Below are 25,408 nucleotides of genomic sequence, written 5' to 3'. Positions count from 1 at the left end.
TTTTAACGCAGCAGCTTGAAAAAAAAGATTTTTCCATTTGCCAGCAACTTACGACTCTGATTTTACTGGTAAGGTTGCTTTTCCCCATACAAAATCATGCAGAATTTAACAAATGCATGTCCACTACTTCTAGAGAAGTTCATACTAGTTACACATGTAGATAAGGATTTTTAAACAAAGAATATAAACTAAATGCTGATGAGCACATGATAGCAGTCTAAAAATATCCAGTTTAGATACAGAGCAAGATACAGTTACAGGACATTTTTAAAAGAGATTTTTAGGACTTATGTCTAATTATAAAACCTCACTTTGCAAGGCTTCTACTTTTTTGGCAAGGCTCCCATTTTTTTTCTTTTTTTTTTTTTTTTTAATCGGTCACTCAAATCTCTTGGGAAAAAGGTCTTTAGACAATTTATTTTTGCTTGCTTTTAAGGGATGTTTACACTTAATCACAGTACCAAGAATGAATCAAAAATAAAAAAGAATCACAAATAAAAGTTGTGAAAGATTTCTCTTCAGTGCATATGAACAAGGATGAACAGCTCTACACAATGAGTCCAACTATTGTGTGATGAATCCCTCGTTACTAAAGCATTGTTCTCAAGAATATACACACCCCTCCATGTAAATAAGCACCCCTAGATTTTCTGACAACCATTTCAATTGGGTCATTATCTGCCCAATGATCTTGAATGTCCCATTCTTTGGCTACAGACAATTATACCACTGATTCGTGATTACATTTTAAGAAGAAAGCACAGCCAAGGTCCTGAAATACAAAAAAGTTCTTTTAGAAAAAAAAACAACCAAAAACTATGGTACAGAGACTGGCGCAGTTACAATGTGTCAATCTGAAAAATGTGGTATATACCAGCAGATTTTTAATATAGCTTTGCTTTAAAAGGAATGGGGTTTCCAGTCTTTTCCCTTCTAACCTAAGTAAATGTAGTCCAAGATTGCCAAAGCCCACAGTGAGGAGCATGCCTTGAAGACCCTTGAAATCTCCATGTAGTTTTAACAATTTAACAACAAGATCTACTGGCTGTCTCCTTCAACTCTTCTCTTCCGAACTGTAACAAAACAAACAAAAATATTTTAAAATGTTATTATTGTAGCTACATTATATATTTCTAACATCACCATAACTTGCTGCGCAACGTCTCATGCAGTACAACCTAAAGCAATTAACATTTAGGATTATCCACCATTTTAAGCTTATGTTTTAGCAGTGCTTGTTATGTTACCCATAAACAGATTCAAATATTTGTGAGGAGTCTTACAGGAAACATTAATCATTTTACATTTAGTAAGCAGAGTTAACAAGTTATTCCTTTTTTTTTTTATATTGCCATTTTCTAGTGGTGGACAATTAAGTTTACATGGCTTCATAAGAAACAATATAAGACTTTCAAACTACACCCGATAAGATTTATACACATAGCAAAAAAAACAGCCAAGATGTTATGTTTAATAGCCTAAACCATTCAATTTATTCATAAAAAAAATCAATTGTCAGAAGTGCAAGAGTAACAAAAATCCATGAATAAAATCACTGATGCTCACATGCTGCTTAGACTTAAGAATATGTAAGATTCACTGAATGACTGGAGTTTTGCAGTTTTATCTCCTACAAACATTTGCGATTTGAGTTGATCTTCCTTAACTTCAGATCAAACAGAAGGAAAGCTATTTTGTTTCCCCTCCCACCTCCTGTCTCAAGAAATGCTTTAAATATGGTCTAAAGAAAAAAAAAAGTAGAATCATGTTAGAATTTGACTCTTTATAAAGCCAACATGTTGCTTATTTTTAAAGTAGCCCACAGGTTTTTTTTTTTTTTTAAATTTCGATTTCAATCCACGTATTTTTCAGTAGTGACAGAAATTCTGCATGCCTGTTTTCATCAAATTTCAGGAATGGACGGAAGACTTTCCAACCTTAAACTTCTCCAGTCATGCAGTTAAAGGCAGTATGTACACAGTTTCAAACAAACAAGAAAAGGGAAGTAGTACACCACAGTGTAGACAAGGGAGAAATACTTTTTTTGGTATATAAAGAAGAAACATACAAAGACAGAAATGAGAGGCTTTGAACATCTCAGTTTTCAGCGCTTGACACCCAACTGGGTACTCAGAGTAACCTGTCTCTGTAGCTTCAGGGCTGGAGAGACGAAAAGGTATTTGCAGAAACTTTTACTCGTATACTCCAGACTAAGAAAGCAAGGGAAAAAAGGCAAGATATCAATAGAAACATAGATTTCTATCAAACACTAAAATGAGAACTAGCCAAAAGAGAAACCACGAAGGAGACACACATCTAGAGTGCAATGACAAAAAAAATTGGGTTGAAATCCATTTTGAGAAACATTTATGCATATCTAAGCACCTTCATTTTCTCTCTCTGCTCTATTATACCTGTCACACTCCTCTCTTTCAGTGCTATTCTCCTTCACTTTAAACTTTACTACAAGGGGAAGCAGATCTGCAAACCGAATTCCAACTTCCTATTCTCTATTAGAGGGAATTAGAGCTCTTCCTGTGCTAGCTACTTCTACTGTTGAACTGCCTGGCCCATTTTCACACCAAAGAGATGTGTAATCTGTAACACATCACAAAGTATCTAAAGTGACAAAGTTTAATGAAATGGAGTTTTAAAACATAATTCTATTAAATAGATTGACCACATTATCTTGTCATAGTTGAAAGCTTCAAGCATTTGACACTATTATACGAGTGCTTTCCATCCACATGCTATACTATTAACCAATTTTCTGCTGTTCCATTTAGTTAGGATTCTAACAGATGAGCTCCAACAAAACCAACTGCAGCAAATAAAGATACCACTGCTACCATCTACCCTAAGACAGGCAAGGAAGGCACCTGTGCATTAACAGAGCTCTAAAGGAAGAGACAAACAACCCCATCCCAACCTCTGCACATGACAGTACACTCACTCTCCTTGATCAAGCCTTCCAAATGAGACTGGGTGTACTGGCATGGAGGAGGGCATCTCACACTAATAAATTCAAGTACTGCCTTTATTCAGATAAGATTAGTCTCTTTAATCAAAATTATAATTTTTCCTCCCTTTGCCACAACTAATCTGGAATATGAATGGTCTTATTGTTTCTTGACTATGACAAAATCCTCAACTCGTACACATGAACATCCCGAAACAACATAAAAAGAGAACACTGAGCAGCAACAGAAGAGCAAGAGTAAAGCACAGGAGAAATCTGAAACTGATTTACTTGTACTTTTCTATCTTGGTTATATCAACAGAAAACCTGAAAAAAAACAAACACCTTTAAAATCTGTGCCACACACATCATTTGAATTACTTTCTACTGATAGGTCTTACCCAAATCATTATTTTTTGTTATAGCTGCAGCTGCCCTGGCTCGAGGTCCCTGTTGTGTGAAATGGTATCCAAATTTAAGGATCTTGGTGTTTTCTTCAAGCATTTTGGCAATTTCTACTTCTGCAAGCGTGCCCAACTGCTGCCTCTATTAAAAGATACACAAAGATAGTAGAGCTTAGGTGTTTTCACTCCTCGTAAAAAAGAAATCAATACTCTCATCATATTAGTGAATAAATATTTTTTTCATTAATCTAGAAAGCGTAAGCTCATAACATGTTTGTGCACTTTAAAGCACATGGAAGCACAGAAGTGACCAGGAATCACCTTCAACTAGATGCCCACGAGAATCTTAAAGACCAACATGCACAGGGTTAACATATTTAAAAGTAAAATATTTTGGAATGTTTATCACAAGATGCATTCTAAAAATACTCAACTAGGACAGACAGTGCACGAGCACTGATTGTAATTATATTACCATAACCTCACTTACCTGATTATCAATTTTGATCTCTGTCAATGTTTCATTGTCTTTCAGTGCATCAACCAGTGCCAGAATTCCAACTCCAGTGATGAAGTTCGATTCTATGTTTAAACTTCTTAATTTTGTGTTTACTCTCAGCATATCTGCAAGAGCCTTTGAATGAAAGAAAGCATCATTAAACTTTTTACCTGTCCTATAGTACATCATAGGACACTGCAATGACAGTTTCCACCAACTAGTTCAATAGGAGCAACATGTTAACAGATACATAGCGTAACTTTGCAAGTATTCACTTTTTGAGACAACTTGAGAAGTGAATCTTCAGGCATATCTAAACACTTGTATTTTTTTTTAATGGTTCTTAGTCAAGAAAAGGCCTGTCTTACTCCTGCTACAAACTAAAAAGCTACATGGAATGTAAATTGTCTGAAATTAGCATATTGGACCAATTCCATTTTGTAAGCCTTTGCAGCACACAACGAATAATGCAAACTGCTAAGTAAAGGCCAAAGAAAGGGGGGTTAATCAACTGAAAGGAGAATTAGATACAGTTAATTTGTAAACAGAAGATCTGACTTTCAAAACGCTTGTGTCTACAGATTTGGTAGGAAGCAGTAAACACAGTACTAGTATGTAGCTAAGAGGACACTTCTGTGGAAATGGCATATACCTGATCTTGTTTGAGAAAATAAAATAAAAAATAAAAAAGGTAGCTGCTGAGGCTTACTATCATAAAAATCATAACTTTTTTTTTATTGAGTCACAATGCAAGAATAATAATAATAATAAAAAACCACCACACCCCAAAAACAACCCTCTGCATTTTTATTACAAATGTTTCAGTTCCACTGAAAGGAACTTTTTTACTGACCCAAAACAATGTTTTCAAATGCTCATTTGTTCATTTAAACTGAATGTTTTAAAAGTAGTTTTGTTTCCGATATGAAGCTAAAACAAATGCAAAGGATTGCCCCAGAAAAACAGCTAGTGCTGTTTTCTTACCTCTTTATGTTCAAATAAATAAGGAACTGCTTTTGATTCAGTATAGAAAAACAGAGCCAGATAATAAATACTTAGGTTTCAATTTTGTCAAATACCTTTATATGCCAATGCTTTGAGCTAAACTTTAGTACCAGGGAGATCAGGGAAACAGGTATTTTATAACTCTCTTCAACCAAAACTCTACTTAGTTGAAAAAAAACTGATGAACATTTTCAGTCTCAAATGTGTTTCCTTTAAAGGTAATTTTGAATATACTATTACTATTCATTCCATGAACTAGTAACTATACAATCATGAAAGAAAGAAAAACAAGGAGGTTGTTATCAAAATTAGAAATTAGGTGGAAGGTCTGGCAAAAAAATTCTCATTCATCTCATGCATCCAATTCATTGCTACATATTCATCAGCAAGCAATTGTTTAACAACTTTGACACAGCAAAGGTTTGTTATAGTAAACATACTATTCAGCATGAAAGAATTTAATCATTTTCATCCCCATATATAAACAGGATTTGATTCAATCCAATCCCTTACCGTCATCTTTCAATCCTAGCTTCCCTTGCACCCCACTTAAGCAAGTTTGCAAAAGTACTTACAACAGCAACAGGATCATTGCTTCGGGTGGCCGCAAGGCTAAAATTCTTCACATGCGTGTTGGTTTCTAGGGCTTTTGCAAATTCTTTCAGCGTTGGAATTGGTATGTTCTTGAATTAAAAATAGCATTTCAGTCTCTTGAGATACATAAGTTTAATCCCAACCCTCCACCCCCCAACTTCTTCTACTGCCTGATTCTTTTCACAGCACAACGCACTATTATCTTAACAGCTACCGGCCTCCTGCAGCCTCACAGTACAGGCTTAGACACATAGCAGAGCTACACACAAGATGCAATGGCTGTTAGAGTCACCAGTTCTATAAAGCAAAATCACCTTTACTACATCTGTGCCATTGCCACAATAGAAGAATTAAAAAAAATATTTAGCTGACATTTACTTGAACTGAATGTTCTGCTTCCCGTCAGTATCAAGCTAACCTCTCACAAATACATTTAGAGCTTTAAACTGGTGAAACCAATAGAATTCTATTCTGTGTTCTATTAAGAATAACTCCAGAGTTTGCTAATTTACTGTTTCATCATTTTTACAGTGTAGTAGCAACAAACTGTAAAAGGAATAATTGTGGACAATTAACGAAGGTAGCAAGTTCCTCTGTTTATTACAATAGTAATGTTGTTTTGTTCCCTTTTTAGGCACTTATTTTGGCTAGTACCTCTCTACGGTGCAATGTTCTTAAACCATGTATTTCGTTTACTTCCTTCAGTAAGAACAACAACTGGCCTAGCTTGCTAGTGAGACAGGGCAGAAAGCAGTGACAGGCTGCTAGCTGTAGCAAGTCAGGAGTGGTATAGTTCTGTTTTCTTTCATGCAAATGTACAAGGAATTTCAGTCATGTTTAAAAACACAACTGTTATACTTATGAGCTGCTAATTGCTGACTGCTCTTTCGTACAAAAATCAGAAAGATGTTAGTACAAACACCACTTCGTTTGCAGTAGCAGTAACTGAGAGCACATTGCTTCATAAAGCACAAAGAATTCAAAGAAGTAGTTAACTTCATGATGGTGAGCTGCTGGAAATGTCACCAGCTTGGCAGCCAGAGAAAGCTGAGCTGGCAGTAAGAAAATCTGAGGTTTTTAAGTACGCTTTTGGCAAAAGATATCAGGATGGCTTATCAGTTTAGCTGCAGGTTTCTGGTCTGAGATAACATACGCTGCAACATTTAGCAAGAAGGCTGCTGTACTTAAAATAAATCCACCATGCCCTCTTATAGTTTTACAACTTTACAACAAGTGTCTTCTACAGAGAAAAGTCAACATATATATTGCATACTTCAGGCAATTACCTTAATATTATTTAGATTAACTTCAACAAGACGGGAATCATTATCTTTAATCCTTTGCAAAGTCTCCTCTACATTTGTGGGATTTGGCGGTTCATCAAAAACAGGTAACATTTTTTCACCTTTTACTATATCTGGAAAGAGAATCAACTGTAATCAAACAGCTCACTGTGAACAAGTGATACATACAGTAAGTACTTACTGTACTTAAAGACTATCTCACCGGTCTTTACATCCTCTCTCCCTCCTCCCCAAGAAATATACCACCCACTCCTGACCATATTTTCACAAAGTACAATTCTCTTCCAACGGTCCTCGCAGCCTTTCTGCTCTCCTTGCACACCAGTTTTTTTCAGAAAGCACACGGGAATTTAATTACAAACATACATATTAAATCTAAAAGCCAAGGCACTCAGACATACCTTTGCGCCCACGTTTATCCCTCCAAAAAGCGAGATAACTGCAGAATAGATTTTAGTGTGCATAGATACATTTCCAGTCTCGCCAGAAGTCAACTAGAAATGTTATAAACATGTTTCCAACTTAAAACTGAATATTCCATCAAAAATGCTAGCGCAACAGAAGATAGTTAATGCTATAGTAACTGTGTGCAGTACAAACAACTCATTTATTTAGCACTTGTGTAAATACTTACTTGAGAAGCTGTCTTTGTCTACCCCATTACTGCTTCCTACTACATCACAGAACTGATTGTTTGTTATCAAGTTGGACATTCCCAGTATAGCTGTAAAAGGGAAAACAGTTCTTTTAAATAACAACAACTAACGTCTGTAAAACACCAGATCGAAAGAACAATATGCTATTGAATCTCTTAATTTTAAGAAAAGTAGAAAAACTCCTTTCATCAATTACAGACTTTTTAGTTAGATTTCACATCTTGGAAAGCTTCAGCGTCACCAAGTTCAGGCATCATAGTTAAAACTGTAGTTCAGTCAAAAAATTCTTGACCAAAGCTTTAGGAATAGAGGCATGTACCAACATGCATGTATGAAAAAGCAGTAGTGTACATGTAACAAAAAACAGCCAGTCTAAGGAATAAACCGAAAGGTTTTGAATGTAAAAATAGGGCATGTTAAACCAAAGTAATCCACTTTCTTACATATTCTTTCAGGTCCCCTTCCAACCCAAGCCATTCTATGACTGTATAATAGCCCAAATCAATAAAGATGTTATGCTGCAAGCAGACTGGTATATACCATGATCTAGTTTCTACCACAACTGTGACTTCATATAGTTACATTTCAGATAACAAATATGCTGTAACACACCAGCCCATTCACACTTTAAAAAAAAAAGGAAAAGAAAATTGAAAAAAAATTCCAGACCACTAACCTGCAAGGTCACACAGTTCTGTGTCTGTGGCACTAGTCAAGGCTTCCTCCAGTTCTGGATCAAGAGCAATTTTTTCTTCCGTATACGACTGTACAGGCTTTTGCTTGGGAATAAATATTTTCCCTGGAGTAAAGAAAATTAAAAGTCTGATATTACTTTTTATTATATAGCTATCTTTAAACTTTTCTATACCTAAGGAGTACATACAACATTTAGAAAAACCCAAGAAGAACAGTAAGGGCAACGTAAAGGAAGGAGGTTTCTTCTGTTTGCTCTTGCAAGTCAGAGATGAGGAAAGAGCATAAACAGGAACATAACGTTAACCAAGATCACAAATTTTAATAGTCTGTATCATGACTCCAATCTTATTTGTTTCTCCTAAGTATTAGAAAGTAAAATATAAGCCTACATTATACATTTTAAACAGCCTATGAAAAAGTGCCATCCAAGAAAGTTTACTATTGCTGGAAAACAATGACTGATACACTTGACTACATCCAGGGGAAAAGGGACCCAGGCAGAGCTGTAACTTGAGAATGTCAGAGAAACAAGGTATCAAAGAATCATCTGAAATCATGGACCTGAGCATTCACTGCAGTTTTGCAGCATATACCAGATTTCCAATTTCAGATATTTGCTCAAATTTGAAGTTAAAAAAAAGGCGATGCCTGAGTTGCTTAAGAAAACCATGGATTTGTGAACAGCAGAAAACAGGATGGTAATTTGTGTCATCTCTAACACAAATTGCCAAAGACACTACTTTCTAAATGATAGTTAGACAAAAGATAGGTCACAGAAAATTCAATGAGAAAAAGGAGCAGTAGTGATGCTATATTCCACATCAACTTCTTAGTCATTAGACAGGTAAAGGGAAAACTTACGTTAGGGGACATGCATTATAAAGAGGTGTAGGTACGCAGTGTACTTCCTGTGCGTGTCTTTGGCTGAAAAGTTAGGGTAAGAAACCATGATATAAGAAAACTATTCTAACAATTATTCTGAAAAAGAGTTCAGATTTGAGTGCTATAGAATTAGCCTTTCAGAACAACACAAAAGTTTACAGCTGCATAAGAAAGAACAAATTAATGTGGAAAGGAAAAGCTTTGGTACCGGATGACTGAACAAAACTGATACATTCGATAAAAGTAATTCACAGCTAGGAAACTTGAATCTAACCTTATTAGTTATTCAAAGTTTTTGCATATAAAGAAAAAGTGGTTGAAAGTGAGATAACACTATGAAAACAACACATTTATCAGATAGGCCCTGGTCTGATCATTTTGGCCGAGCACACTGCATCTTATTAAAGCGAAGTGTGGTGCACCTCGGCCACTGCAATCCCGGTACAGCACCTGGCATATGCACAGCACTAGCACCGAGCTTCCTTGCCTGAGCCACCAGAAGCCAGAACTGCAGGACCTGGCTTCCCACTGCCTTTAATTATTTCCCAGGGTAGGAGGTGACATCAATAACCTCCCTGTGAAGTCTCAGCACTAATTCGGAAACTCATCCTCTTCCGTATGCAAAGCTAGAGTGCACTTCCACAGGCTCCCACGGGCCACACCAGCCCGTCCCCGTCGGGTGACAGCAGCCGCCCTGTCCCAGAACCAGACCAGCTGGGCAGGAGCCAGAAGCCTTGCATTTTTTTCCTCATACTGCACACAAGTGTATCTCGTGACATGTTTGGACTAAGCCTAAATTTAGTATTTTTAAATACCTCCTAGTGACAAGAAGCTTTATAGGGATATTTCGGTTTTAATTCTGGGTAAATTCTGACAAACCTGGAGTTTGGTTTCACCATTTCTGGAGCCAACTGATGACAGCTTCCGTGTGCTACATCAAACAACTCCACCCATCCACCTTTCCTCTCTCTCCAAATCCACACCCTTGATTACAATAGTTTGTGGTTAATTTACTTTTTAAAGGAAGTCAGGCATCACCTCTAGCTATCAGTTTCTTCTCTTCAACAACAACAGTCTGATGACCAAGATTCGTTGCTAGCAACACAGTATTTTTGTTCCTGAGTTGCTATCACTTTGGAAAGTTGTATAAATGGTCATTATCCATATTTAGAAGCAGAAAATAGATCTCCTTACGTAACTGTACTGACTACAAACAGCAGCTGAAAGCAGCTGACACGCATTGCCACAGATTCCTTGGTTCTGGTGGCCAGTTAAAAGAAACAATGCTTGTGGTAATTCAGGATTAATATAAAACCTTCATAAATTGAAGGCCTAGGTGACAAATGTGTAAGATTACTTTGATATAATTGACACAGTACATCTTCCACCCACGTTTTGATTTACTAGCATCATCTACTGGGGAAAGAATAACTTTCAGCTTACACCGAAATTTTCAAAAGAGGTATAAGGACATTCAGCAAGGTTTCCATCAGCCTCTGAAGCACAGCACAGACATGACCTAAAGCCTTTTGTCATCTACATTTGCGGTGTGTTCCCTCAGTAATCCAGGTTAGTGAAAAAGGTGAGCCTTTTGGAGTACAAGAAGGAAGAGAAGGAAACAGTGAGACTGAATGCCAGAGCCTTCATTCATGACACCTGATTTACAGCATCAGAACCTTTCTTGCTCTTTTTTCCAAATTAAGCTGGCTTCTTCTGTGAGCACTACATGACTTCTGTCTAGAAACGCAAAAAAAACAGGGTATCTTAAACATTCTTGGACATCTCAGTCATGCAATTTAATAACCAGTCTTTTCAAAAAATAAACACCTATACTTGTAAAAAAAACTTACAAGAATTAAAATAAAACCACTTATTCTGAGATACCAATGCATACAGTATTCAATTAACTTCGCTGTTAAGATTTCTCATTCACTTTTCCGATGAGAAAAGAAGAACTACACTTAGCAAGAAAGTGAGCAAAAAAACCGACAACCCAAACAGGTACAGATTTGTGGCAACAAGTGTCTGCATAGCAGTCTAAGAAAATATTTTACAAAAAGCATTGAATGATGTTTTCTGACCTTTTGAGATTACTTTAAGCAACTTAAAACGAAGGATTTTTAAGTTTTCAGAATTCCTTTCAGGACAGTTCTAGAGTTCATGCTTAGAGCTGTTTTTCAACGTGCATCTTACAGTGCAGCGTAAGCATCTGAAGAACAGGAATCTGCTTTAGCAGTATTGTGGGATCTCTCCCCAGTCTTCACACCGGTTCTTGACTAAGCCATCTGTTCTGTTTCTTTTGGAAAGAAGTCCAGGAAGGAATCTAGTTATCCGTCCGCAAATCTGCGCTAATGCTTTAGCTCCACTGACACTTCAGCCCTATTGCTGAACAATCCAAAAAATAAAACCAAAAAATTTTACAATCCTTTTCATCTTTTCAAATCCATTCATTTACGACTCCTATTCCCTACCTACACCCTATCACATGGCACCCACCCACAAAAACTGCTACTTTTTCTGATGTTAAGTAATTCTTAAATTCATAGGTTAGAAACTTCAGGTTCTAAACATTTGCTTCCTGAAAGACTAACTTTATCCATATGAGCCTGACTCTTAAGATAATCTTAAAAAAAAAAAAAAAAATATATATATATATATATATATGCGCTACCTTTTCAAAAAAAAGCAAAAAATGTTAAAAGCCGCTCCCTGCCAAAGGAGCTAATTACAGCAACTCCAGGCACATTAAGTGGGTCAGGAGCAGTTTTTGTTATAAAACAGGTCACACCCTTGTATATATAATCTCTCATTCACTGGCTTCATCTTGTCCTAGCCCAGAGTTCAGAGATTCACAGCACGTACATGAGAGCAGGGAGCAGGTCCTTCCCTGCTTCTAGTAACAGACAAACACTTCAAAAAAGATGACCCCTGTGTCTCTAGGGACAATGATCTAACTCAAGGTCTGCTGCCAAGCAGATTTCCTCCCTCCCCTTACTGTAAGCTTTTTTTTTTTCAATACACATCTGCACAGCCCATACAATGAATAGCTTTCTTGCCTCTGAAGTGGAACTCTTCCAAACAGCAGGGATTTGATCACACGAAGAAACATGACATCCTCCTTGCTCTTCAGCCGACAAGGATGCCGCAAAGATTAAGCAATACAACATAAAATGGCAAATTTCAGAGATGTTCACATCATTTCTGTAATAATTACATATTCAGATTCTTTATAGCTTTAGCTAACACTTTAAATGATGCACATCTTGGGATTAATTCACAGGCTTCCTTTGCAACAGAATCAACTTTCAGTTTCAAGTTACACACTGCTGTACTCCTCTAAAGGCAGAAAAGGCAGATGATGTCTACTAAGTGTACTAGACACACACACACACAGTATCTAAGATGGGACCAAAAACCTTGCAAAAGGCAGGTGCGCTCAGCATGACCATGCACTTCTTATGGCTGGCACTGTTCTCCCAAACCTCACAGTCCAGGAGGCAGCAAGCGACCATGAGCAGCAGGCCAGAACAAATTCCAACATCAGTGCGGCAGTACTCTGATGTGGAAAAGGAATCACGTGTCACCTGAGGACCACCTCTTCTCATCAGTGACTTCATGAAGAAGAGCAAGCAACAGCTGACATCCTACATATCTTGCGTTCACCAAAAATTCATCAGTCCAGAAACTGTTAATCCACACCTCATCAATCACCAGTTCTTACCATAAGACAGACTTACATTCATTGACTTGCTTTTGGGTACAAGTTAATACCAATTTTTTGTAATTCAACTTACGAGCAATGTCCTTAGTGTCTTACTGAGGAAACAGTACTGTTACTTGTCTGGTTACAGAACACGTAGCTGTGAGTTAGAAAACTGTTTTACATTAAGGCTGGTGTATCACATGTTATTTTGTTCCAGTACTCCTGTATGGAGAACATCAATTTGACAAGTTGTTTCTTCAACGCTCCTACAGGACATTAACTTCATTTCACAACACGCAGGACATTTCCTTTAAAGACTACTGATTGAAGGACAAGAGGAGAATACAGCACCCCAAGTCCTGCTGCTGCAAACACAAACTGTGGCCGAGAGCAACACAAGCTGACTGAGCAGGTCTGCACAAGAAAGCTCTAGCCATGTGGTATCAGCCTAAAATATTCTCTGTGTGATAGAGCAGAAAAAGCTAAAGCTTTATAAAAGCAAACCCACGCAGAACACAGCCAGGCAGAAACACTGAGGGAAAATTGGAAGAGAAAGTTACGAGAGGAGCACAGAGCCCTGAAACACAGAGCCTAGTTCATCTAGTATTTCACTAAAGCCTACGCAGCAGAAAGCACGCCACAAACGCCAGACACGTTTCTGCCCCATATCAGCTGCAGTGATCCCCGCGCTCGGGGCCACACACAGCAGGGGCAGCGTGGCAGCGGGACAGGATGGCTGGCTGCGCCTCGCCCGCTCACCTCTTTGCGCCGTGCTCGCGGACACAGACTGAGACAACGCCAATGCTGTTGAAATTACTACCACATCGGTTTCACAAATCTCTTGCTTGAATTATTTTTCAGGCAACAATGGTTTACTGTATGGTTCAACACTTAATTGGAACGGAATGTGACTGAAGTCACTAAATCCTGTTTAAAAACAAAGTATGTTTTGAAGGATGCTTCTAGAAACCAAGCCAGAAAAATACAATATAACAATTCAGGGATTGTGAGGCTTCGCATTTCTTTAGAACTGCTCATCTCACTACATCAGGACACTTGATGGGATTTCGCACCTTCCACATCTCGCAGCACAGCAAAAAAAAGTTCCAAAGCACTGGAGAAGCCAGGGCACCTACCAGAGAAGGGGATGCAATACTGTTTTACTAACGCATCTTAACCCAAAATGACTTAGGCCCGCTGGAAGAGAGGATTTTGATTTACGCTGTAGTAAGGAAACAAGGTCACCAGGGTTGGCAGCAAGCCAGGATGTTTGAAGCTAACCCAGGGTAAGCTCCTTCGATGAACCCGCAGCGACCATGCTGACACCAGTCCTACTGAAACACAAAAAGGAGAGAGTAGGAAGGGTTTCACCCCTTCTTACTCCAAGAAAGGAACAATCAGACCAAATTAGAACAGTGAGACCAGCTAGGCATATGGAAACATGTCAGCAAAGCCTGACCCACAAAAATGGAACCAAGAAGGTGGCTGCAAATCCAGCCCAGCTCTCCCTCAAAACCTTTACATCTGAAGATCAGGATTGTCAGTTTTCTTCTTTTGAATCAGCAGGATAACCAGAGTTCCTCACCTACCCCCATTCCACAACTTGCTAGTTTTTCTCCATGCTGCATTTACCTAGCCAAACAAAAGAGTTGTAAGCCAGCTTTTTTTTTCATTTTAACATTAAATGAAAGCACATAAGGACGTTTTTTATCCATAGAGAGCTCTTATCCTCATCAAGAAGGAAGTTTTACTCCATTCCCTCTCCAAGTTTCACATCTAGATGAAAGATCATGATTTCTTGATTTAACCAAAGTTACATAGACGTGCTGTTTTTGCACAAAATGGACACACACAGCAGCAGGTCAAAGCTCAACTACGGAGTTTTCAAGAGGGGAAAAGAAAAGGTTATCCTCCACCTACTCTGTAAGGCATCTACAAGTCATCTTGTCTCTTCACCCCATTTAACAGAGGCATGAATTTCCACACTGAACATTTGTTTCCACATTTTTAGTTTTGATGAAAGTAGGCTCATTTTCCATGTAATTCTCTCTCTTTATGGTACTAAAAAATAGTAGAAGTTACTATATAAATAAATCCTCTTTAAACAATACATGGATTTTTTACTAACTAAGCTTGCATGACATATTGCAACATCCAGCCTGCTATTTAGTAATACTTCATTACATAAAGGAAATGACATTTGATCTCTCTTAACCAAGATCTGTATCACAGCTGGACCCTTCTACTTTTCTACATGATTCTCACAGATTTTGTCAACCAAAACAAATAGTTCTGCTGTATGCATGCATACATAAGATGGCTTTAAAGCTGGCTTTTTCTTTTTGTTTGGGCAAAACAATGAAGTGCTAATTAGAGGAAATCCTCCTCAGCCAACCTCAGTGCTGAAGGGGCTGAAAGGGATTGCCCAACACAAGACGCAATGCCACAGGGACACTTGGACTCACACATGAGACCATTTGGCCACCTCCAACACACCAGCAGATCTGCCAGGCAAGGATCAGGCCAGAAGCGTGCGCAGGAGCATGGGTACTCGCCTGCAGAGGCCGCAAGGGAGGGAGGACCAAAATGCTGCTGTGTAGGTGCCTCCCTCCACCCTTGGCACTCAGCAATACCCAGCATCATCCTTCACGCTGTTACTCATACAAAGTCGGGAAATGACTGCTCCCCTGTCAGCAACCAAGTGCCACAGTTGTCTCTCAACAAAAGCAGCGTTAAACTACATAATTAAGGCAAAACAGAGTGTATTAAGGAAGTAGGACAGAGCGTACAGCACATGCTATGAAGTGACAATCTCTGTATTTCTTCAGGAAAAAGCGATGGATGTCAAGCGATAGTTATCCGTACAGGCAGAGAAAATGTAAATATCCACACAAAAAATTCACTGAATACACTGCACAATCATGTATACAAATTCAGTAGATGACTGAAGACTCAGGTTTCAAATAAGTAATGATTCACAACAGACATTTCAGTAGAATTAAAGGGTTTGGCAGCAAACCCTTAAGAGAGGGACAATTCCTAAGAGGAGCCTATTCATCTTGGACAATTGGAATATGGGCAACTGGAATACAGCTTATAAAGCAATTTTCTGAAGTCTTACTGCAGCAGATCTGACATGGTGCTGGGGATGGTTCAGACAAGCTAGGATTCACAAGCAGCACACAAACACTGTGGCAACAGCTAAAGCCTCTGCCTATGCATGTGTCCAGCATAGGACTGGGAGTTCATGCCCCTACCTTGCTTTATTAAGCACCACTGGTAAGTTTGAGAACTCATTTGTGGAAGCAAACAAACAAATAATCTATTCTTACAACATTTAAGATGTGCATTCTTTTTTTTCCCTCCTCTCCTGAAAATGAAAGTAATTTCAGTCAAGTCAGTGAGAAGACTAGAATCCAAAGAAAGATTTAAAATGCCAGGCTTTAATATGTCCACTTTATTGGGTCATGGTTTCCATGGCTTTTAGACTACAAGTCACTGCCAGATTTCAAAGCTTTCTGCAATGTTAACTATATAAATAACTAATAACAACTATGCAATCTTATTAAAACCTTTCATGAAGGAGACTAGAAAGACAACATGACTACATAGACCACTTGCCTGGCCTTATCAGCCTACAGCATCTTTGATCATTACTGGGTATCTACCACGATACATCATTCTGCTGCTGTATTTTAAATTTTAAACCTAGTATTACAAATGTTACTGTTTGTACACAGCACCACAGGGCATATACCACAGGCACACCAGCACTTGTAATTATTGACACAAACCTGGGGGTAGCTCTTCCTTTGAAGATGCCACCCCTGTCAGAACGTGGCAACTTTTGAGGAAATCTTATTTCCTTCCTGTGCCTCATGCAAATAGCACACCAGCCCCAGTACACGCAAGCCTCAAACAGGAAGCACCCTGCCTCTGCACAGAAGCACTCATTAGGAAATGCTGAGAGATAAAAAGCAGTACAGCTGCTACTACGTCACTAAGCTTTGGCTCAGAGTAACTCTGGCTAGTACACTTTATGAAATTTCATAACCACCTCCACAGGCAAGGGTCTTGTTACCTTTCTTTTCTTTTGTAAAAGGCACATAGTCTTCCCTGTCTTTGTGCTCAAGAGCCTGCTTCTCCAAATAGGCAAGGAGTCGTTCTCTGTCGAAAGGACCTGAAGCCTTTTTAGCAGTCTGGTCTTTCTGTCGGAAGCCCGCGGGCAGAAGTGCATTCTGCAAAACAAAACAGAGTAAGTAAATACAGCTTTAAAAGCCTGAGTGAACACCTGTTCAGATTCATTTCCCCCCTTCCCTATCCCTGAGGTTCAAACCCAACACAGCAGCCCTTTCTAGGCAATTTTGTATCCCTTAGCAACTTCCTTTTCTTTTCCCTCTGGGTGGGATGGGAGGTAGTACTCTACATTTTGGATACCAAGAATACAAACAAAAATAGTGCATACTGCACTCTGAATGGGACTGAAACAATTCTTTAGGTACAATAGCACTAGACTTGCTAGTTACTTTACATTTCTTTTCTAGAATGAACTCTGTTTAAATGAAGAGTAAATGCAAATTTGCTATTTACAATTTAGACACACAGTAAGAAGACGGCTTCCTCCACCACAAATATCCATGTGTTTAAAACAAATGCCTATACTATTTTGTCAAAGTATTTCTACTTTTGACCTGACTCGAGTTGTTTTTTGCACAGCTAAAGAAAAAACAGAAGAGAATATGCAAATTGAAAGAAAATAATATATAGAAATTCAGACTCAAAAAGGCAACCAATCACTTTTGCCAGTTCATCTCTGTTAAAGTATCTGTAAACCAAAGCCAATTAGAATATCCTGCTGTGCAAAAAATAGGTGATCATAAAATTCTTATGTGATCCCTGAATATCAACTTTAAATTTAATACCTGTCTTAATAAAAGTAAGAACAGAGAGAATCAGGAGACAAATACACTAGTTTTTGACTCAGACTTTAGCTGCAGGATCTGTATAGGTCATAACTCAGTTCTTTATTAAGAGAAAGCTGAAACATTCCTAATTTAATACTCCATGTTGACAATCATCCAGGTGTAGAGGAATTATTTGCCTCCTTTTTGCAAAGTCTAGTAGCCTTTGTAAAGGCTATTAGATACAGGTTGAGGAATCTTTAGAAGAATTTAGTACCCTCCCTCTCCCGTCCAACAGTAGAAGTAACAAAATAGAAATGGATGCAAAAGGACTGTTTACCACACAACAATGGAAACAGGAAAAATCAACAGACCTTTCTAAATAAACTTTCTTTTAAATAACATCACTAAGAACAATTTTTCATTTACAAATATATCAGGAGGAAGCCTCTCCTGACAATCCCTTCTTCCATTTTCCTCTGCTGTGGCTGCATTCACAATGCAAACAGGAAACAACCCGTTGAGATGTTATATACACATGTGTATCCATAAATAAGACTGTTAGCAGTCCAGGAAAAAAACTCTGTCCAAGAGTATACTGACTACAAGCAGAGTTTTAGGCAAAAAAAAGTCTTAAATTACTGCAGACTAGTTTCTGAACAAATTAAAAAAAATAACTTCTCTCGGTTATTACCTACCTCTGGGTCAAGGTCATCCAAAACTGTTTCCAGTTGTTTCAGTTCTTCTTCTGACAGTTTGCCAAGAATTTCATCCTCATCAAGATCTTTGTATTTGTCCAAGTCCTTTCGAAATGGGAGTGTCATGACTTGGGCAGTAGCAAGTTCCTCAAACACTTCAGAATCTGAGTCTTATTCTCAACCAGATCTATAAAAAGAAAAAAAAATAGAAGAAAGTCACAGTTCAGGTAAATGTCCCAATTAAAAAGTATCTTCAACTTCTCAATGCACTTCTAAAAGGAAAGTTTTTCATCCAGTATTCATGTCAATCTGTTGTTCTACGACAGATACACAGTGATTGGAAGCCTTGCTTCCTCACTGACCAGAATCCCATTCTGCCATGCCCTTTCCCATCAATAACTAGAATAATAATAATAATAAAAAAGCTACGTATATATTTTAAGATCTATGGTATAATTTCCACAGAGCAGAGCAGGCTGTGGGATGGGGATGAGATGCCAGTTATACCTGGTAACTATAAACCCATCTTAATGCTATTGTTTCTACAGATACTCAGTCAAAAGAACAGTCGTGATGCTTTATACTTATTGTTACTGTTGCTCTTCAAGGCCAGTAAGGAGAGCTTCACTATAAAAAAGCTATTTGGTTATTACTGACTCATATCCTTGCCTATTATCCACAGAGGAAGCAAAGGATGTTTGTTTATTACATCACTGCAATTGAAATAACATTCTGTTCTGTCAGATGAAAATTGAAGTACCTCGATGAAAGGCTTAAGGAACGTAATACCTAAAGCAGTCCATTCAATCCTACTACCAAAAAATATGTAACAGACTATAACTGCCCACTAACTATTGCGCTTGGAAGAAATCTGGATCCTTCAAAAGTACATCCTTCTATAGTACCTTTTACATACAAAGAGCTCACAGGTAACCTTAGTTCTAACAGTCAAAGCGTTTGAGCATTTGACTTGGAAAACACACACAGTCACAATGCTGTTTAAGCAGAGTAGTTAATTCCTCCTCTTTTTTCTCTAAGAAATTCTGGGATTCACCTTCGAAGCAAGAATTTGGCTGAGCAAATCTGAATGTGCACACACATGCACAAAAGGGTGACCTGAATGGCTCCCTGTACCTGAGCAAGAGTGTCCACAACGCATTTGGGGAGGAAAAGGTAGATCAACACATCTAAGCTCATCAACATCTTTAACTCCTTTCTCAGCTCTGCAGAAATACTCCGCACAGAAACCAGGCATTCAGCAAACACTGCTTGCTCTGTTGAGCCCAAGCTCCCGTTCAGACGCTCACACCACATACACCAGGTTACTTCAAATCCAGACTTAGCCCCTACTTCAAAAGCAGAAGAACCTAAAGTTATTGCCTCGTAAGTAAAAGGAAGAGCAGGGACATACAGACACACATGGGATCCAGCTTACAGGATTCCTTCACCTCCACTGTTTACCTCCAGAAAGGCCTCCCTTTTCATACTGGCTGTCACGCTCACACGCTGTGATACTTTGATTCGGAGACACTCAACAGGCACAAGCCTGTCGAGGTTCACCCATGCCATTCAGTCAAGTTCACCAGTCCTGTGGAGGCAACTGTTAAAACCAGGTTTACTTTACAGGTAAATTTCCAGTTCCTACCAACATCTGCAACCCAACAATGAATACATTCACAGCTATTTTCAGGATGTCTGCTTTGAAAACTACTGTGGCTGTACACACTAGAACATGCTTGTAGGCCACAGTTGACATTGACAGGACATCTCCAAAGCTGAGGGTCAGGTCTCCCGAAAACAACAACAAGCAGGAGGAATTCTCAATTTCACGTTAAGTTACATCAAGAGCATGGCATCTGGCTTCCCCTGAACTAAAACCAATTGTTCACACCTTCCTAAAGAGGCCACAGAGACGAAAACATCAGGAACAGAAATTAACAGCTGCAGAAGCACAGAGCAATGCACCTATGCTTCTTAAAGCCGCGCTCCAGCAGTAACCAAAGGGGTGTCTCTGCGGCCCCATGCCACCTGCTGCAGCTTTCACAGCCGTGCAGTGCTCGTTTCTCAAGGTAGGTGCAGAACAGCTGAGGAACAATTAGGTAACTCTGCAGCAGATGCCACACGATCTGCATGCAAACTCCTGACTCCCAGAGCCTTAACGCTTTCCTCTTCTTCACAGTTTAAGCCATTACACTATCATCAAAGGAAAGCATTTCCTGCAGCCAGTTACACAGCATTGTTCGTGACCAGGCTGCACGGTCTGAACCCTACATCAACACGCTGCCATTCACCACACTTCTGCATGGCCATTTGCATCCACGTATTAAGAGGTGTAATTTTAACCAGTAATTAAAAGGAGCAGAGTTGTTAGCATGGGCAGAACAATGCTCCCCTTCCTCTGACCGAGAGTAGCACTGCATAACCACGCATTACATCCAGGCAGGCTCTATTTTGTCTTTATGAATAGCTGTAAAATGCTGTCACCCTGAATTAATTACCTTTTATTTACTGCATTTACATCTTTTATATTGGAAAACTACCTATCCTTTATAACACATTAATGCTCCGGTCATAGCCCTTGGTCTCACTTGTCTTTACACTATGTTCAAAGTTTCCACTTCACATCCTGAGCTGGAGCAATCACACAAAAAAGAAGGGTGGGAGGAAAGCAGTGTAGCATAAAACACATTAATTTTGTAACCGAGTGCTCTCTTTAGCAAGAAGAGACTCACGTGTTACCTAGCAAATTTAATTTAAAGTGTTTTGGACATCCTTTCCAATACCTATCGATTTATTTATAAGAATATTAAAGCATACTTTACATGAGGCACCTTTAAAAAGTTTTAATGGTAACACTGATGAGCATGTCTGCATTACACAGGGTTTGTAACAACTTTCACAAACACTCTCTACAAAAGAAACCATGGCATATATGACACGTATATATAATGAGCTACAAATCAGGTTTTAAAGCATGGTGTCAGGAACTCTCATTGCTTAGGGCAGAAAGGCCAGCTGAAGCCACAACCTGATCAAACAATCTCTCAGCCTCCCATTAAACACATTTGCTTTTGCCTTCTGTCACTCATTTTAACAGTGCAGTGTAGAAAAAGACACGAATAACAAATTACAATTTTTAGAAGGGGCAGTTATTTAGACTGTGAATATTTGTGGCACGTCTTACTGCAAAATCATAGGCAAAACAGTAACCAGTCATTTTGGCTTTGCAAATACTTGGCACTTTTTGATGAGCAGAGCTGGTTTTCTTCTAAGTATCCTTCTTAACTTGACCATAAAAATATTTTATACATTAAATGCCAACAGGGCCGATCTTTTTATCAAATATATAACTATAACGTAAAGCAAGAACTTTATTCTAGCAGCTTGATAGACGCATAAGAAACATCTGACATAATGAAGACAAAGCCATCACTTCCAATGAATCAAATTTCAAATCTCTGGCTATTAAGCAGAAGTTAGAAAAGGCAATGAAGCAGAAGTCAGAAAATTAGAAGTGAGGATATTGTGACAGACACCGAAGTAAAAAAATTTGCCATTATTCTTTCACCTGAGAAATCCAAGAACTAAGGAAATCAGAAGCGAGTAATAACTTTATTTTAGGCCATTTTATAATTACCTGACTGATCCATTGAATCACTGTCAAGCAACTGTCATACACCTATCTACAATTAAAATATTTTTTTCTCTCCTACCTAAAAGGTACGTTAAACACTATGAGTCTAAGAATAGCCAGTTTCCAATTTTCTTTGCAATTTTCTGTTAAATTTAAGGACACAATTTCTTGGGACCCTAATAGGAATAACCCCTTAGAAATATCTTTCCCACAGGAAATGGGTCTTGCTGAAGTCCCCTGTAAATGGTTTCTGAAACTTGGATTTTAAAATAGAAACGACTTCAGGAAAAACAAAGCGAGCCGGTTTTGGCCAGCACGTTCAGAGAGCTCACTTTAATCCCACCCGTTCCCTCGCAGCCTCCTCCCCACGCGCCCGGCCGGAGCAGGGCTCCACGGGCGGCCGCTGTCAGCGGCCAGGGCCCCGAACCAGCTCCCGCTGCCTGGAGGCTCCAAAGCAAAGCTGAGGCTTCCCCAGGGAGCTTCCATGATGGCAATGGCTCGAACTTCCAGCGTGCAAAACAATAGAGCTGCTCGTGAAGAATGTGTTGCACTCTAAAGAGCTATCTTTATTTACCAAACCTAGAAGAAAAATGACAAAGTAAGTACCGCCGTAACTCTGGCACGTTCCTTCAGGTTGCTCGTAACACCGGAGGACACCTCAGCTGAGCAGCACAGCACCACAAGGCTCTCAGGTGTATCTGAGCCCTCCACACCCCCGGCCTGACAGGGCACAGGAACCTGCTGCCCCAGATGACATCCCCTGGTCCTGGTGTCGCCGAGCCAGCAGGTGGCATCTCTCCTTCGCCTACACTTCTGGTCAGGGCAAGCTGTGTTTTCCAGGAAGCGAGGAATAGCTATTTTGGGCTATTTTCCTACATAAACAAGCCTGGAGCTTCATTCTGCTCACAGGAACGACTCACCCAGCTTTGTGTGGGGCAAACTGAGCTCTCCCGGCTTCACCCTTGTCAGGGCAGCAACACCAGGAGCAGCACAGAGTAACTGAAAGCACGATGCAGGGATACTTCCAAGGCAAAGGAAATGCAAAACCCGCACCCCCAGTTCCTGCCGGGCCCTGCTCTACATCGGAGGGCACCCGGCACCCCGACAGCACCTGTCTCGTGGTCTGTACTTCACATACACAGCAGCACAGAATTCAGGCCCAGCGACCTGGCTAACAGGGGGCCTGCCCGAGGCAGCCTAGCCCGCACGCCTCCCGGGAAGGCCAGCCACCCGCAGCCGGGCAGTGAGGGAGGCAACGGCCCCGAGCTCGGCCCAGCAGGGTGCCTGGCAGGTGACCCAGCACTCCCAGACGTGCTCACCGAGCTGGCTGCAGGGCAGGCCTTGCGACCAGAACCAAACAGGAGGCAGGGACAAGAGAACGGAAGGATAAGTGCCTCGGAAACACTTCAGGGGGACTCATTGCGTTCGCCCTGCACCAGCCGAAGCTCCCAGTTACCGCAGTGACCGGCTGCCCTTCGCAGGCCCCACTCACAGCCCACAGGGCAGCACCACCGCGGCAGCAGGCACAGAGGGGCCGGGGCCCAGGATGCTTTGAGTAGGGTTTTTCAGGCAGCACCGTGTTTTGTTCACCAGAGGGGACTGCCCATAGGCACTGGCACACGGTACCCACTCCCAGACAAACTGCCCACAGACCCTTCAGTGAAAAAGAACCATCGGATATACAAGCTGCCTAAACACTTCGATAAACACTCAGGTATTTGTATTTGCTACAAAAAGGTCACAAAACTTACTAGCCTAGAACCCAACAGAAGCAGAAATTCACTTGATTCACGTTACGTTGCTCGTTTTCTTGTTGCCTTTCATCTAGAATACCTGAGGTCTGGTTTCCGCACGCGTTTATCGCATGTAACACCGAGAGGCACAGAGAAGCGGGCAACTTCGGGTATCTGCCAGCTGCAGCTCCTCTGCTGCACCACAGCTGCCTGCGAGCTCCGTCTGCCTTGCACGGTGGCAGAACACCGATCTGGAGGACATATTCCGCGTGTCAGGGCACGTTTGGAGCACCCGCTCACCCCTCTGGCACAGCAGTTGCTCTCGGAGCACCGCGTGCCGTCCCTCAGGCCGCCGGCTGCCCGCAGCCCGCACCCACCGCGCGGGGGTCGCGGAGGAGGAGGAGGAGGAGGAGGAGGGAGGGGAGGCGGGGGCTCGCAGGGCCCCGCCGAGCTGGGCGCGCCCCCGGGCAGCCCGCAGCACCTTTCTGCCGCCACCCGGAGCGCCCAGCGCGGTTCGTGCCCCCCGGGGAGCGCGAGGCGAGCCGGCGGAAGGGCGCTCCCCGCGCCTACGGGCGAGGCCGTCGGGGCGACGTCTTCCAGCCGCGGCCCCTCGCCTCCGCTCCCCGGTCCCGACCCCCCAGGCTGGGGGCTCCGCAACGCCGCCGGGGCGGGCCGCGGGCGGCGCCGGGTGCGCGGTGCGCGGCGCTCGGGGCCGGGGGCACCCGCCCGGCCCCGCCGCCTCCCTCCCTCCTTCCCTCCCCGGGCAGCGGGGCTGCCGCCGGACTCCCCGCCGCGCGGCTGCTTCCTCCTCCTCCCGCCCCGCGCCCCCGGAGCGGCCCCAGCCGGGTCCCGCCGCGGCTCCCCGCACTCACCGGCCGGGCGGCAGCGCCCCAGCTCCCTCCGCCGCCGCCGCTCCCAGCCGCTCCCAGCCGCCCGCCCCGCGCCTGCGCGCCGCGCGCAGCATGCCGGGAGTTGTAGTTCTCCCCCCCCCCGGGGTGGTGCCGCACGCCCAGCTGCGTGCCCGGGGCCGGGCAGCGAGGGGCCGGCCCGGTGCCCCTGCTGGCATGCAGCGGGTGGAGGCCGACCACCAGCGGGTGCACCAAGGGCTGGCGTGTGCTCAATGGGAGCGAGCTTGGGGTGGATCAGCGCCCGAACATCGAGTACCTGCCGGCATCATAAGCTAGTGACATCGTGTGCTCGGAAACACGAGCTATTGGCACTCTTTCGGAGGTCTATGTTAAAGCAACCTGGTCAGATTGCCTTGAAAACATTAAAAGATTTTCTAATTTAGTCAGTGCTCTATCAGATTCCAGTCTACATGGAAGCTGTGCAAACAAAACAGTCTTCGGAGTTTTGCTCTTACCATGGGTTTAGTTTTTTCTTATTTTTAAGTTGGAAACCGTTAAACTTTCCACACACCAAAATAAAAGGTTAAAATTAAGGCACTTGTCTGTCACGGGACTTAAACTTTTAATTTGAATATTTTAAATTCTAGTAATTTATAACTAATACATTAATTAAAGATACTTTGCAAAGTCCTGCTTGTACTGAAGTCATTAGTGAGGCTCTTACTAACTTTATTAGAGACAAAATCATCCAGTGAACTACATTAAAAAAAACCTGCGGAAGCTTGCGATGGACCAGTCCAACACGTGGGGCTGAAGCACCTCCGAGTGCTCCACTTCAAAGAAAGGCACTGCCAGTGCACGCAGAGGACGAGGCTGGGAGCATTCAGTGGTG

At 41.3% G+C, this 25,408-nt stretch overlaps 1 protein-coding gene across 6 annotated transcripts; it reads right to left on the bottom strand.

Annotated features, from left to right (window-relative positions):
• Positions 1–334: 334 nt before the first annotated feature.
• Positions 335–24,660, bottom strand: LOC121075948 (tropomodulin-3). 6 transcript variants are annotated; one of them, XR_005823265.1, is made up of 12 exons: positions 24,541–24,604; positions 23,687–23,919; positions 18,302–18,488; positions 16,784–16,940; positions 8,098–8,220; positions 7,400–7,489; positions 6,748–6,878; positions 5,443–5,550; positions 3,854–3,997; positions 3,361–3,505; positions 2,069–2,210; positions 335–1,073 (listed from the first exon to the last, which is right to left on the bottom strand). XR_005823265.1 is itself a non-coding variant. In XM_040569737.1 (11 exons), the coding sequence occupies exons 3-11, from the start codon at positions 18,425–18,427 to the stop codon at positions 1,039–1,041; spliced, it is 1,059 nt and encodes a 352-aa protein (XP_040425671.1). In that variant the 5' UTR covers positions 18,428–18,488; positions 23,687–23,919; positions 24,541–24,607; the 3' UTR covers positions 335–1,038. The 6 variants fall into 6 exon arrangements, 3 of the variants coding, with proteins under 3 accessions (XP_040425671.1, XP_040425670.1, XP_040425669.1); XR_005823264.1 differs by having other exon boundaries at positions 23,769–23,919; XR_005823263.1 differs by lacking the exon at positions 23,687–23,919 and having other exon boundaries at positions 24,541–24,660.
• Between the last annotated feature and the right edge of the window lie 748 nt (positions 24,661–25,408).

This window comes from Cygnus olor, chromosome 11, assembly GCF_009769625.2.
Source record: "Cygnus olor isolate bCygOlo1 chromosome 11, bCygOlo1.pri.v2, whole genome shotgun sequence".
In the NCBI taxonomy this organism is placed as follows: Eukaryota; Metazoa; Chordata; class Aves; order Anseriformes; family Anatidae; genus Cygnus; species Cygnus olor.
This window is presented reverse-complemented; position numbering and strand designations above follow the sequence as displayed.

Bases quoted from the DNA above. Each gene is read 5' to 3' on its own strand.
- LOC121075948 (XM_040569735.1), bottom strand. From the start codon at position 18,427: ATGACACTCCCATTTCGAAAGGACTTGGACAAATACAAAGATCTTGAT. The intron at 8,221-16,783 runs GTAACAAGACCC...TCTTTACTCCAG, and splicing joins TTTTACAAAAGAAAAGAAAG to GGAAAATATTTATTCCCAAG. The intron at 6,879-7,399 runs GTAAGTATTTAC...TTCTCTTTCCAG, and splicing joins AGACAAAGACAGCTTCTCAA to ATATAGTAAAAGGTGAAAAA.